This window comes from Pseudophryne corroboree, chromosome 4 (genome assembly GCF_028390025.1).
Source record: "Pseudophryne corroboree isolate aPseCor3 chromosome 4, aPseCor3.hap2, whole genome shotgun sequence".
Classification (NCBI taxonomy): domain Eukaryota; kingdom Metazoa; phylum Chordata; class Amphibia; order Anura; family Myobatrachidae; genus Pseudophryne; species Pseudophryne corroboree.
Genome location: NC_086447.1, coordinates 557639703 through 557655142, shown reverse-complemented (window position 1 = coordinate 557655142; position 15440 = coordinate 557639703). Strand labels below are relative to the sequence as shown.

General features: G+C 43.4%; 1 protein-coding gene across 1 annotated transcript in view; it reads left to right on the top strand.

Annotated features, from left to right (window-relative positions):
• MAP3K5 (mitogen-activated protein kinase kinase kinase 5) overlaps nucleotides 1-15440 on the top strand; it is a 368573-nt gene that overhangs the window by 154446 nt on the left and 198687 nt on the right. Inside the window, exons 8-9 of the mRNA XM_063917408.1 lie at nucleotides 7017-7129; nucleotides 10100-10259. Of these exons, the coding sequence (XP_063773478.1) occupies nucleotides 7017-7129; nucleotides 10100-10259 (273 nt within the window). The remainder of the gene's footprint in view (nucleotides 1-7016; nucleotides 7130-10099; nucleotides 10260-15440) is intronic.

Here is a 15440-nt window from a genome sequence, read left to right as displayed (position 1 = left end):
CTTAAGAGTAGCAGCTCGTAATACAAGATTAGTGCATGGTATACACATATAATAAAATTAGGTAGTGAAGAGTACAAGCGCTAATGAGTATAGTGGTGGTTATAATGGAATTAATTAGGTGGATCACAAGATTATTAAAAATGGCCTTAGGCACTTATCTGATAAAAACAAAACTTCAATCCGGTATTCATCATTTTGGGAATCATGTAAAAGAAGAAACAGCAAACATAGTGTGTATCGTTCACAGATAAAAATAGAGCAATTTTGCTATAAAAGGTACCAATATTTTAGGGAATTTTTGCTATTCCCAATAAAATTATAATCTGTAGCTTCACGACATAAAATACAGATTTTAATGAACAATACAAAACACGGCTAGACAACACACGTACAAGATTTTAAAATTTTAAAAGCTTATCTGTCCGTTCTATGTGCAAAGGAATCAGTAACCAATTGTTCCATGGACACAGGATAGCCAAAGTTTATGCGTACAGGATAAAAGTAGTTCAAATGCTTATCTGTCCATCAATAGGAGTTTCAGCAGCAAACGGTCCCAACGCGTTTCGTCCTTCAAGGTGTGGACTTCATCAAGGGGAACTTTGGCTATCCTGTGTCCATGGAACAATTGGTTACTGATTCCTTTGCACATAGAACGGACAGATAAGCTTTTAAAATTTTAAAATCTTGTACGTGTGTTGTCTAGCCGTGTTTTGTATTGTTCATTAAAATCTGTATTTTATGTCGTGAAGCTACAGATTATAATTTTATTGGGAATAGCAAAAATTCCCTAAAATATTGGTACCTTTTATAGCAAAATTGCTCTATTTTTATCTGTGAACGATACACACTATGTTTGCTGTTTCTTCTTTTACATGATTCCCAAAATGATGAATACCGGATTGAAGTTTTGTTTTTATCAGATAAGTGCCTAAGGCCATTTTTAATAATCTTGTGATCCACCTAATTAATTCCATTATAACCACCACTATACTCATTAGCGCTTGTACTCTTCACTACCTAAATATATATATATATATATATTATAATGTGTGCAATGTATGCAGTGTATGGGCGGGCAGGATCAGGGCAGTGTGTACAGTAGGGGGGGGATATCCCCTGTGCCGCAGACTGAATGGAGCTGGAGACCAAGGTGCAGTCGGCCTGGTGGAGGCTGCTCCGGGGAGAGAGTCACCATGCTGCTTGCCTGTCCGCCCGCCCTGTAGCTCCTCCACGCGGTCTCCGTGTGGCTGGCTCCGGCCTGTACGCGCCTGAGCTTGGGAGTCACCACCGGCTGGGGGGGGGGGGGGGGGGCGGGAAGCCAGGGAGAGGGGGCGGGAGACAGAGCGGCCATAGATACAGCGGAGGCGCTGACTGACTGAGGGGCGCCGTCGTCCTCCTATTGGCCTAGCTCTGTGACTCCGCCCAGCGTTAGCCACAGAGTGACAGATCTGGGCAATTATATAGGAGATAAATGCTGCTCCAGGGGCACTACTTTGTGCATTATGTGTAAGGGGCACTATTGTGGACATTATGTTTTAAGGGTAACTACTACTGTGGACATTATGTGTATAAGCTGCACTAATACTGTGGGCATTATGTGAAAGGGGCACTTCTACTGTGGGAATTGAGTATAATGGACACTGCTGTGGGCATTATGTATAAGGTACACTACTGTGTGGCATAACGTGTATAAGGTGTACTGCTGTGTAGTGTAACGTTAATAATGGAATGTATTGAGTAATGTAGTTTGAATAAGGGGCACTGCTGTATGTCATAACGTGAATAAGGGGAACTACAATGTGGTGTAATATGAATCTGGCACTATGTGCGGTGTAATGTGAATTAGATTGTGCTACTGTGGCGCAAATTTGTTTTGAGAGTGCTATTGTGGCCGCGCCCCTTCCTTGTGAGACCACACCCTTTTTTATGCAATGTGAGCCTTCAGCGCAGACAAGCCTTCAGGGCCAATCCTAGTATTGGCCCTGGCTTCGCCTAATGGGGAAGGGGTAGGTGGTTGGGGAAATGAGTTCGGCCATCTTTCCAGGACTACTTTAAAATCCACTTAACTGGCATGGTCAGATTTCATGCGACTGCGCCGTCCCACCCTGTCCCCCCATTTTTGATGAGGAGATCCATTCTGCAGATGTGCATAATATAAAGTTTAAATATTTAGAAAAAAACTTTTTAAACTTTATTAAATAAAATAAATTTTAAAAAAACAATGTTATTAACAGTTTTAAAGGGAGAAATAGTCAGTTAAGTGGTTAAGACCAATGACCCACCCTTGGAACAAACCATATCAATTTTAAAAGCAACATAAATACTATACTGTACTAAAGGGACATTAGGAGTAAGAAAGTTCATAGAGGCTTTGTACTGGCTACACCTGCTGTAGCATCTTTTAGCTCATACAAAATCTCAGACATTTAAACCTAAAATAACCGCAGTCCCTGATATTAATGTATTAGGAGAGTACTGTAAACTCAGTTGGAAGATAATCGCAGATGGCCCCAGTCTGCTTGTATAGGTGGCCACCTTCTGTCTGCACAGTCAGGTCTCATTTGTGCTGGAGGTGATCTATACATACAGCCCCAGGGGTCATCTGCATTTGTGGCCCAATTGGTCACTGATCCAGTCATGTTGGCCTGTGTGTGCCCAGATTTGGCTAAGCAGAGAACCATACATATTGGGTCTGATGCAAAATTAGATGCAATTTCGCAGGTATATGCATAAGTATAGGCAGTAATTGTGTCTGAATTGAGTCCCCTTGAATTGCTGAACAGAGCACTAGGATATTCTAGCCAGGTGGCAGCATTTATAGCATGGAAGACTGCCGCGTGTGGGCCCCTTGCAATGGTGACAACCAGGTGTAGGCCATTCAGCTTGGGGATGACTTCCTATACTAGCACCAGCATTTTCAATTGCCTTAAGGCAGCCAGTGCTTTCTGGAACTGGTAGTTCTCAATATTTATGAATTAAAACAGGATGCCTTGTCCTCAGTGTAGTCCAGTTAAGGTTTTAAATATATCCAAATATGGTTAAAACAACATGGGCAGAATTCAAATCTTATCCCGGCAGTCACTAGATGGCGCACAAATGGATCTATTCAATTGTAGCTCTGTCTGGGCACATTGGCTGCCGGTGTCTGCATTTCAGCTCGCACCTCCCAGGAGTGGTGAACTGAAATGCGCGAAAAGTGACACGGCTAAACTTGACCTTTTATGGGCGCGATAACGGTATACAATTGAATATCGCCCCTGTAATCTGTCACTTTAGATGGGAGATCGGGCGCTATAATCAATTGAATTACACCCTATGACTGCAGAATTAAGTCATCTATGTTCAAGCATTATATACTTAAACAAGGACTGTTAGATTACCTTAGGGGCTAGGTTTGTGAAACACTGCTTTAAATGTTTGTTACTATCTACCAAGCAGGGGCGTGGAACCAGTCCGAGGAGTATATTTATTAAGAAACATCATTTCAAAGCCATAACCATCAACAAGTGGCGTTTTAGAAAGGTCCTGCTTAGTAAATATACCCCCTAGTGTTTTCAGCACAGGTCAAATGAATTAATCTGAGTAAAACATATAAGAAGGAAGTATGTTCTTTTACTGCAAATGTGTAATATGGAAAAAACGCATTCTGCACCTCAACATCCAACATTTTTAATTTATTTTCCATTACAGATGTGTTCTATGGGGGGGGGGGTTCAATTGTAGTCGGAACCTGCCGTCTTGTCGGAAAGACGGCAGTTTCCAACTTGTTTTTAGGTCGGAAACTGTTCCGAACTATTCAATCCCCCTGCTTTTTTTCTGACAAGTCAGCAATTGCGACTTGTCGGAAAACACGTGGATCGGCGGATTAGCAGCAGATCCACATGTTTTGTTTGATTCCGCGGCCAAATCCGACAGGTTTTTGCCCCATTTCCGACAATGTCAATCCGACTTTAAAAAAAGTGGGATTGGCATTGTCGGGAATAGCCAAATCCTGTCGGATTTGGCCGCTCATTGAATACTGCATTGTCGGATCCTTTCCGTCGGAAAGGATCCGACAAGCATTGAATAAAAACAACTTATTGCACATATTACCACCATAACTATGTCTTAAAAAGAAACTATGCTATTGTGAGACCTCATAGTAATAGACTGTAGTTAGAAGTGACATAAAGACACAGAGCAACATTTTGCTGTCACACAGAATATTTAGTTGTTATGTCTGCTACGTAATCCCTGTTGTAATGTCTGCTATGTAATCCTTGCCAATGTAACACAAAGGATTTGGAGGTATTCTAACATAAAAACCAAGCCCTGTAATTAAGGGTGTGTCCATGTCTACTAAATGTCTAAATGATTATTACAGTGTAAATGTTTCAGTGGTTTACTTAGAGATCCATGTCACTGTATTTAATTTATAATGTAAACATCTAGATTGAACGAAGCATCCACATATAGTGGTAGGCAAATTAGGTAGGACAAAGTAAGTTTTTATGTGCTGTGGTTTTAAATGTGTGGGTTAGATAGAAAATACACCTCCGTTAAGGTGGGTAAACATCTAAATATATATCTGCAGATTGTGGTTTTTCATACACACTGACCAACCACCACTGCCATCTGCAGATATATCTGTTGTTGAGGACATTGTACAATTAATGTTTCCTCTGTACACACTGGCAGATCGTTATCATAAAATGTGCAAAATATTTCTGAAATTTACATAGTGGGCTGACCTTATAAAGAGCACGCAGGTAAAGGAAAGAATGGTTCGCATACGGCGACATTTTTGAAATTCAAGATAGTCGTTGTGTCACCCCGTCCCCTTGGCTTTGCTGTATTAGCCAGCACAAGACAGGAGGCAGGCAGTCCGACGGCGGTGGAGGAGCTGAGAAGAGCTCCTGAAGATTTAGGAGTCTTGGGAGGGCGGTAGCCAATACAAAAGAGCTCACATCGCCGCCACCCCCCAGCTGAAGATTACAGATGAAGACACCGGAGGAAGCCCTGGCGTGGTGGCCATGCAAAACAGCTGTAAAGGGTGGGGGGGGGGGGATGATCTGTGAAACAATAAATTGTGATTGCAGATGTATGGGCACCTTTATGTTAACATATTGTTGAGGCAGTAAATCTAGTGTTTCAAGGATGCTGCAGCAATACTGGATGTGTGTGACCGGAAGAGAAAATGTGGAAAGAAACCTAAAACTGCACTTGAAACTTACAAATTAGTACTTGCATTAAAACTCTGCAGCTGGTGGAGTACCGAATGACTTTCTAGAACTTAGTAGAACTGCAAGATAAAGAAACGAAAAAAAAAATATTATTTTCACAAAACGCCGCAAAGAACAAGCTTTGTCCCAATTCATTTACACTTTACTGTAGATGCGTGACATTTCTGCTTAACAAAGTGGGTCTCCAAATTGGTTCAGTAGGAAATACCGGCGACCAGTATACCGACAGCAGCATCCTGGCCACTAGTATGCCGACAGCGGGGCAAGCACTAGAAAGCCCCTTGTGGGCTCGCTGTGCTCGCCACCCACAGAGGAAGAATGGCAGCAGCAGGGCGAGTGCTAGAAGCATTCTGCAGGCATGGTGGCTCGCTGCGCTCGACACAGGTTATATTCTCCCTCTATGGGTGTCGTGGACACCCACAGAGGGAGAATAGCCTGTAACTCCAGTATTCTGGAGTCGACATTTCACCACTAGTCAGGATTCCGGTGTCGGCATTTGACCTCCGGGATCCCGACTAGCGGTATTGTTCATGCTTCTTCTTCAAATTAAGGAATGCTTCTTTTTCTCTTGTAAATGAACCTTAGTAGAGTTGTATTTGGACAATGAAAAACTCATTGTGAGATAGTGAGAACTGTTCAATTGCAGCAAGAATCCGTAAACTACAAATTATAAACAAAATTAACCTTTCAATAAGGTATTATTTGCTACAAACAAGTACTATATGGGATAACGCAATTCCCTTTATATATTATATGGAGTTTTGTGGCCATATAAAACCATAACACTGTAGTACGAGTGCATCTATGCTGGTCACAGAAATCAGGGGCGACTGCTGTAATGTATTATAATTTATAATGGGACGGGCAATAAAAGTGCTGACCTTATATTATAAACAATGACTCACAAACTCTTTTTTTTTTTGTTTTTTTTGTTACACCTGATGAGTTTATTGATGTATTATCATTGTTTATTATATTGCATATAACATGCAATTATACTTTCTGTGGCTCAATTACTTTTAGAAACTCCAATTATTTTTATACCATTGAATTAACCAGGATTATGACATGCTTCTGTCCATCTTTTCTGACCGTTTACTGCACCAATCTGCATCTCTGTAGGAAGCTGCACACTATGCCTCAGTAGCAATTTGTTTCACAGGGGCAGATTTATTAAGCCTGGTGAAGTGATAAAGTACCAGCCAACCAGCTCCTAACTGCCATGTCACAGGCTCGGTTTGGAAAATGACAGTTAGGAGCTCATTGGCTGGTGCTTTATCACCTTCCACTTTATCACTTCACCAGGCTTAATAAATCTGCCCCTCAAAGTTTTAAATACTGTTCTCATATTCATATACATATTCACACGGAATATGGTGTGAGAGATTCTCTGGGCTAAAAGTCAACTAAAAGTCAACTGGGCTAAAAGTCAACTGGGCTAAAAGTCAAGTCAAGGTCAACTTAAAAATTAGAATCTTACAATACACTGCTATTCTATTGCATACAAAGAGGCCATTGGTATTTTATAATCTCTACCAAAAAAGGTAATTGTGTGTGTATGCGATTTTTTGCCAAAGGTACAGCATACATGTTCCATTACTCCAAAAAGGTATTCAGTATCTCCTCCATGATATTAGGTTGATTAAGTAACGCTAATTATTCTGCGCTAATGGGAAAATTATATTGTTTGATATTGAGGTAATGAATAGTGGACTGTTTTGTAAGTACAACATGATATTCTGGGTGTTAAACCTAATTTCAAGTTTAGAAATCAATCTGAATATGTTTGTTTAGGTACAGGAAAGCCTTTGAATCCGAGCCAACGCTTCAATCTGGAATTAATTCTGCTGTGCTGCTTCTGGCTGCTGGGCAGGAATTTGATTCTTCATTTGAACTTCGAAAAATAGGTATTTCCACCAGTTGTTTTTTGGGAGGATGTTTGCAGATGTTTTACACATTGTACTGTATTATGCTTTATAATAAGCAAGGATCAGCATGTACACATTTGCAAATCCTAATTTAACATTGTGCAACAGAAATATTAGCATATACATCTACCACTCCGAACCATTGTCTTGGTGTGTAAGGATTACTGAATAGAACATGTATCTCCTGTATTTCAGTCTTTATAGAATAGGTAAGACTAGCGCTATTTCTAGACAATTTGGCTCCCCTTGTGAACTTTTTTAAAAAAACGAGCGCCCCCGCCCCCCATAGACAAGGGGTGAGGGGGGGTTTCCTCGCAGGAAAATACTACCTTTTTGACCCTGCAACAACAGACCTCGGCCATTGGAAAAAATAAACATTCCACCATATTAGGTCCCATACAGTAATGCCCCTTGCACCATATTATACCATACACCGCAATGCCCGTGATACATTATGCCCTACAGTAAAGCTTCTAATTACTTTTAAATGACCTGCTCGTTGCCATGGGTTTCACGCGCTGGGTGTCATGCTCGTTGCCACGGGGAATGCTCATTGCTATGGGGGAGTAAGTTTATGGCACCCGCCAGCACAGATTTCCTGCTCCCCCCTCCTCCTTCTTCCCTAGTACTCAGGGCGCGGAGTTTTGTGGAATGATGCGGTCACAATGCAACCGCGTCATTCTGTGAAACTCTTCCCCCTCCTCCGAACGAGTACTAGGGAGGAGGGCTCGTCTGCTGCAAGAAACCGCACTGGGTAAGACATTATCCTTTTTGTAGACTGACAATGAGATATGACAATAAACAAGGTCTATTATGAATACTAATGTAGAGATATACACACTAGTATAAAAATAAGAAATAACATGGTAACTGTATTTATTTAGTAGTTACTGCACGTTTTTACAAGAGTGACCTTTTCAGTGCTGTTCAAATTTTGACCTATAATTTGCACCTACGTCAGTTACTACTGTCTGACAGTGCTGTGTGTTTATATGCTATAAACACTGTCACATTTTGTTGGCTTGAGGCCGGTAATGACAAGGAAGTGTTATTGGCAGTCGCAACCAAAAAATGTGCCAAACATGAATAACTAAGCATTTACTAGTTTACAGATGGCCAGCATAAGTTAGCTTGCGTATACCAGCAGATCTAAGTGTGTCCATTCACCCTCCACAAAAAAAAGACGTTCCAGATCCGTTATCCAAGGAAACTGTGCCAGATTATTTCTGTTTGGAGTTGGCTGCTGTACACTAGATAAAACTGTATTAACTCTGAGGTGACAGAAGGCTGAAATCATGGAATAACTGAGCATTCTCAGAAGCACAGTAACCTTTCATTGTCCTGCTTTTAATGAATGCTTCTAAAACACCTGAGTGTCAGCCTTGCACTTTGAACTTGACAACTGTGCTTCTGAAGAAGTTTTGCAATACAATAGGCGTTAACAAGTATCTACCATCCCAAGTGCAAGAACATGTTGGTTTTACAGAGCTTAATACATGACAGATGATCCTTTTTTTTTATAAATGTAAGCTATAGAACATCAATAACTGCTATTACACTAAACATGTTTAGCAAAAGGACTCCATTTCTTATACTTTGTAATTGTAAGCACAGCCTAGAGACCAAGGTGTTCAACAATAGATTCTAATAACACAACTGAATATTATGCTTGCCTTCATGTCAATGCGTCTATCCGTTATCTTTTCAAAGGACCAGAGCAAACTTGAGACCCCCAACTAGAAACTATATAGAACCCTAATGCCCTTCCCTTCCGATTGGCCTCCCAAAATGTCAGTTCTTCTGAGACTTACTAATATTTTGCCACTTGTTGCCCTTCAGTTGTTGTAGAAATTCAAGCTTTTGCTTGTAATTCCAAAGCAAATGTAGAACAGCAGACTGAGGTATTGACTAGAATTCTGCAAAGTAAGCGTTTTAGAAATAAAGGTACGCTTTGTCCAAAATGCTGTAATCGCCAATGTTCACTTACTGTGAGCGAATCAGCCGCAGAAACCTATTCTAAGTCCTGATTGGAGGCACTTATTGCATGTACAGCACATGCTTATTTGAGCCCAAATGGTATAGATTTGATTTAACTGGATCATCATAACAGTATTTCCTTTCACCCACTGGTAGCTCATATTTGCCAATGCAATCATTGGGTGACAGATATATCATCCTGCCTGATCAATATGATAACTTTTCTGCTTTTGAACAGACTTTGAAATCCTTTAGTGGGCACATGCATGTGGAGACTAGTATGGGATCGGTATGAAATACCTCCAATCAAAATCTCGACGGTCGAAATCCCGACATCAATTGACCGGCGGTCAAAATCCTGACAAGGTCAAAATCCCGACATGGACAAAATACCGACATTTAAAATACAGACAAGGGTAAAATGCCGACAGGTCAAAATACCGACATGTGTTTTCATTGGTTTTTGTGTGTGTATGTCGACATAGGTCGACATGGACACCATATAAGTGTACCGCGTCCCCTCGCATGGCTCGCTGCGCTCGCCATGCTTCGGCCGCGGTGCCTCACTGCGCTCGGCACACTATTATTTTCCCCCTCCAGGTCCACTGGGATGGTAAAGTATGAACAAGTCGGTTTCAATGATAAAATCATGAAAAAGTCTTGTCTGCATTTTGACCTGTCGGCATTTTACATGTCGGTATTTGACCTTGTCGGTATTTTAAATGTTGGGATTTTGACCTTGTCGGGATTTTGACCGTCGGTCAATTGCTGTCGGGATTTCGACCGTCGGGATTTTGATTGGAGGTAAATTGACTGCATCCCAGTAGTATGATGTGTTATTGAATTAATAAATTGTTAAACTTCTTTTTTTGACTTCCTTCCTCTCTGTTTATTATTGCCATTAACTCTTATTTTGTATTGCTGTTGTTACTTTTTGATATTGATGGGATTTTATTTTCTGTGTCCAAATAGGGGTGAAACTCAGCAGCCTCCTTGGTAAAAAGGGACACCTGGAAAAACTGCAAAGTTACTGGGATGTAGGGTATTATATGGGGGCTAGTGTATTGGCAAATGACCATACAAAAGTAATTCTGGCTGCGGAAAGACTTTTCAAACTGAAGACACCTGCTTGGTAAGCTGCTGCGGGAAGTTCTGTATTGTGCTTTTGAACTTAGCATTTACACTGACTTTTTTATGCTCCGTTTACATAAGACACATTTTCTTCCAGTTTTACATACCCCTTTTAATTAGTTTCTGTTTGTTTAAGCTAACAATTTTATGCAAATGTATTATTACTGCTTCTAAAATGTATTCATTTTTACAATGCTATAAATTTGTCAATTCTATCCATTTTAAGTAACTTATGGTTGATTTGTGATTATAAAGCTTTTGTTTAAAGCGTTAAACTACTGATCTGTAAGTTAATTTGACTGCAGATAACATAGAAATAGCATGTGGTCTAAAATATTTGGCTTTTCCATACCTCCCAGTCCCAACATTGGATGTGACATGAGGTTAGTGGGTGCTAGGTGGTCCCCTTCCTTTATGCAGAGCGGTACTGAATGCACATAACCACCCCCTACTGCCCAGCAATAGGGACAGCTCAGTCCTAATGCGCTCTACACACTTGCCGATGTGTGCGGGCAATATTAACGATGTTCTTCAGTAATTAGCGAGAAATCATTCATATTGCTCAGTGTGTGTCGTTCATCGTTGGCGCTCCGTCGCTTTGCAGTGCAAGTCAATATGGACGATGACTGATTCAGATTGATCATCGTCAAAATTGAATGCATCGGCAAGTGCGTAGGGCACATCATTGTAACAGCAGGAAACGCATATCAAATAGGAACTGTCCCACTGAAATTGGGAGAGTTGGAAGGTATGTCTTTTCATATAGTTCTCCACTTGATCGGTTACATTTCAGCATTATCTCTGGGCTAATGGTTGTTAAAAACGTTTGTGCTGATTTTCATGTAATACATTGTTTTGTTATCCCAAAAGTAAGTAATATAAATAAATTAGACCTTTACCTGAATCTGATGTATTTGGTCTGAATATGACGATGCTATGCTTGACAGTCTGTGTGAAGGGATTCAGTATATTTCTCTAACGTCCTAAGTGGATGCTGGGGTCTCCGTCAGGACCATGGGGAATAGCGGCTCCGCAGGAGACAGGGCACAAAAATAAAGCTTTAGGATTAGGTGGTGTGTACTGGCTCCTCCCCCTATGACCCTCCTCCAAGCCTCAGTTAGGTTTTTGTGCCCGTCCGAGCAGGGTGCAATCTAGGTGGCTCTCCTAAAGAGCTGCTTAGAAAAAGTTTTTAGGTTTTTTATTTTCAGTGAGTCCTGCTGGCAACAGGCTCACTGCATCGAGGGACTTAGGGGAGAGAATTTCAACTCACCTGCGTGCAGGATGGATTGGCTTCTTAGGCTACTGGACACCATTAGCTCCAGAGGGAGTCGGAACACAGGTCTCACCCTGGGGTTCGTCCCGGAGCCGCGCCGCCGACCCCCCTTACAGATGCTGAAGATTGAAGGTCCGGAAACAGGCGGCAGAAGGCTCTTCAGTCTTAATGAAGGTAGCGCACAGCACTGCAGCTGTGCGCCATTGTTGTCACACACTTCACACCAAGCGGTCACGGAGGGTGCAGGGCGGTGCTGGGGGCGCCCTGGGCAGCAATATTTAATACCTTATGGCAAAAGAATACATCACATATAGCCATTGAGGCTATATGTATGTATTTAACCCATGCCAGTTATCTAAAACTACGGGAGAAAAGCCCGCCGAAATAGGGGGCGGGGCTTATTCTCCTCAGCACACAGCGCCATTTTCCTGCTCAGCTCCGATGTGAGGAAGGCTCCCAGGACTCTCCCCTGCACTGCACTACAGAAACAGGGTAAAACAGAGAGGGGGGGCACTTTTTTGGCGATATTTTGATATATTTAAGCTGCTATAAAGAACAACACTTATATAAGGTTGTTCCCATATATATTATAGCGCTTGGGTGTGTGCTGGCAAACTCTCCCTCTGTCTCCCCAAAGGGCTAGTGGGGTCCTGTCTTCGATAAGAGCATTCCCTGTGTGTCTGCTGTGTGTCGGTACGTGTGTGTCGACATGTATGAGGACGATGTTGGTGTGGAGGCAGAGCAATTGCCGATAATGGTGATGTCACCCCCCAGGGAGTCGACACCGGAATGGATGGCTTTGTTTATGGAATTACGTGATAATGTCAGCACATTACAAAAATCAGTTGACGACATGAGACGGCCGGCAAACCAGTTAGTACCTGCCCAGGCGTCTCAGACACCGTCAGGGGCTGTAAAGCGCCCTTTACCTCAGTCGGTCGACACAGACCCAGACACAGACACTGAATCTAGTGTCGACGGTGATGAAACAAACGTATTTTCAAGTAGGGCCACACGTTATATGATCACGGCAATGAAGGAGGCTTTGCATATCTCTGATACTGCAAGTACCACAAAAAGGGGTATTATGTGGGGGGTAAAAAAAAAACTACCTGTAGTTTTTCCTGAATCAGAGGAATTAAATGATGTATGTGATGAAGCGTGGGTTAACCCAGATAGAAAAATGCTAATTTCAAAAAAGTTATTAGCATTATACCCTTTCCCGCCAGAGGTTAGGGCGCGCTGGGAAACACCCCCTAGGGTGGATAAGGCGCTCACACGCTTATCAAAACAAGTGGCGTTACCGTCTCCTGATACGGCCGCCCTCAGGGATCCAGCTGATAGGAGACTGGAAACTACCCTAAAAAGTATATACACACATACTGGTGTTATACTGCGACCAGCCATCGCCTCAGCCTGGATGTGCAGTGCTGGGGTCGTCTGGTTGGATTCCCTGACTGAAAATATTGATACCCTGGATAGGGACAGTATTTTATTGACTATAGAGCAATTAAAGGATGCTTTCCTTTATATGCGAGATGCTCAGAGAGATATTTGCACTCTGGCATCGAGAGTAAATGCGATGTCCATATCTGCCAGAAGGAGTTTATGGACGCGACAGTGGTCAGGTGATGCGGATTCCAAACGACATATGGAAGTATTGCCGTATAAAGGGGAGGAATTATTTGGCGTCGGTCTATCGGATCTGGTGGCCACGGCAACTGCCGGAAAATCCACCTTTTTACCTCAGACCCCCTCCCAACAGAAAAAGACACCGTCTTTTCAGCCGCAGTCCTTTCGGTCCTATAGGAACAAGCGGACAAAAGGACAGTCATATCTGCCTCGGGGCAGAGGAAGGGGTAAGAGAGGGCAGCAAGCAGCCCCTGCCCAGGAACAGAAGCCCTCCCAGGGTTCTGCAAAGCCCTCAGCATGACGCTGGGGCCTTACAAGCGGACTCAGGAGCGGTGGGGGGTCGACTCAAGAATTTCAGCGCACAGTGGGCTTGCTCACAGGTGGACCCCTGGATTCTGCAGGTAGTATCTCAGGGTTACAGGTTGGAATTCGAGAAGTCTCCCCCTCGCCGGTTCCTAAAGTCTGCTTTGCCAACGTCTCCCTCAGACAGGGCGACGGTATTGGAAGCCATTCACAAGCTGTTTTCTCAGCAGGTGATAGTCAAGGTACCCCTCCTACAACAGGGAAAGGGGTATTACTCCACGCTATTTGTGGTACCGAAGCCGGACGGCTCGGTAAGACCTATTCTAAATCTGAAATCTTTGAACCTGTACATACAAAAATTCAAGTTCAAGATGGAGTCACTCAGAGCAGTGATAGCGAATCTGGAAGAAGGGGACTTTATGGTGTCCCTGGACATAAAGGATGCTTACCTACATGTCCCAATTTGCCCTTCACATCAAGGGTACCTCAGGTTCGTGGTGCAAAACTGTCATTATCAGTTTCAGACGCTGCCGTTTGGATTGTCCACGGCACCTCGGGTCTTTACCAAGGTAATGGCCGAAATGATGATTCTTCTGCGAAGAAGAGGCGTATTAATTATCCCTTACTTGGACGATCTCCTGATAAGGGCAAGGTCCAGAGAACAGCTGGAGGACGGAGTAGCACTAACCCAACTAGTGCTGCAACAACACGGGTGGATTCTGAATTTTCCAAAATCTCCGTTGACCCCGACGACACGTCTGCTGTTCCTGGGAATGATTCTGGACACGGTTCAGAAAAAGGTGTTTCTTCCGGAGGAGAAAGCCAGGGAGTTATCCGAACTTGTCCGGAACCTCCTAAAACCAGGGAAAGTGTCTGTGCATCAATGCACAAGAGTCCTGGGAAAGATAGTGGCTTCTTACGAAGCGATTCCATTCGGCAGATTCCACGCACGAACTTTTCAGTGGGATCTGCTGGACAAATGGTCCGGATCGCATCTGCAGATGCATCAGCGGATAACCTTATCGCCACGGACAAGGGTGTCTCTTCTGTGGTGGTTGCAGAGTGCTCATCTGTTAGAGGGCTGCAGATTCGGCATACAGGACTGGGTCCTGGTGACCACGGATGCCAGTCTGAGAGGCTGGGGAGCGGTCACACAGGGAAGAAACTTCCAGGGAGTATGGTCAAGCCTGGAGATGTCTCTTCACATAAATATACTGGAGCTAAGAGCGATTTACAATGCTCTAAGTCTGGCAAAACCCCTGCTTCAGGGTCAGCCGGTGTTGATCCAGTCGGACAACATCACGGCAGTCGCCCACGTAAACAGACAGGGCGGCACAAGAAGCAGGACAGCAATGGCAGAAGCTGCAAGGATTCTTCGCTGGGCGGAAGATCATGTGATAGCACTGTCGGCAGTATTCATTCCGGGAGTGGACAACTGGGAAGCAGACTTCCTCAGCAGACACGATCTACACCCGGGAGAGTGGGGACTTCATCCAGAAGTCTTCCACATGATTGTGAACCGTTGGGAAAAACCAATGGTGGATATGATGGCGTCCCGCCTCAACAAAAAACTGGACAGGTATTGCGCCAGGTCAAGAGACCCTCAGGCAATAGCTGTGGACGCTCTGGTAACACCGTGGGTGTTCCAGTCAGTGTATGTGTTCCCTCCTCTGCCTCTCATACCAAAGGTACTGAGAATTATACGGCAAAAGGGAGTAAGAACGATACTAGTGGCTCCGGATTGGCCAAGAAGAACTTGGTACCCGGAACTTCAAGAGATGCTCACGGAGGATCCGTGGCCTCTACCTCTAAGACCGGACCTGCTTCAGCAGGGACCGTGTCTATTCCAAGACTTACCGCGGCTGCGTTTGACGGCATGGCGGTTGAACGCCGAATTCTAAGGGAAAAAGGCATTCCGGAAGAGGTCATTCCTACACTGGTAAAAGCCAGGAAGGAGGTGATTGCACAACATTA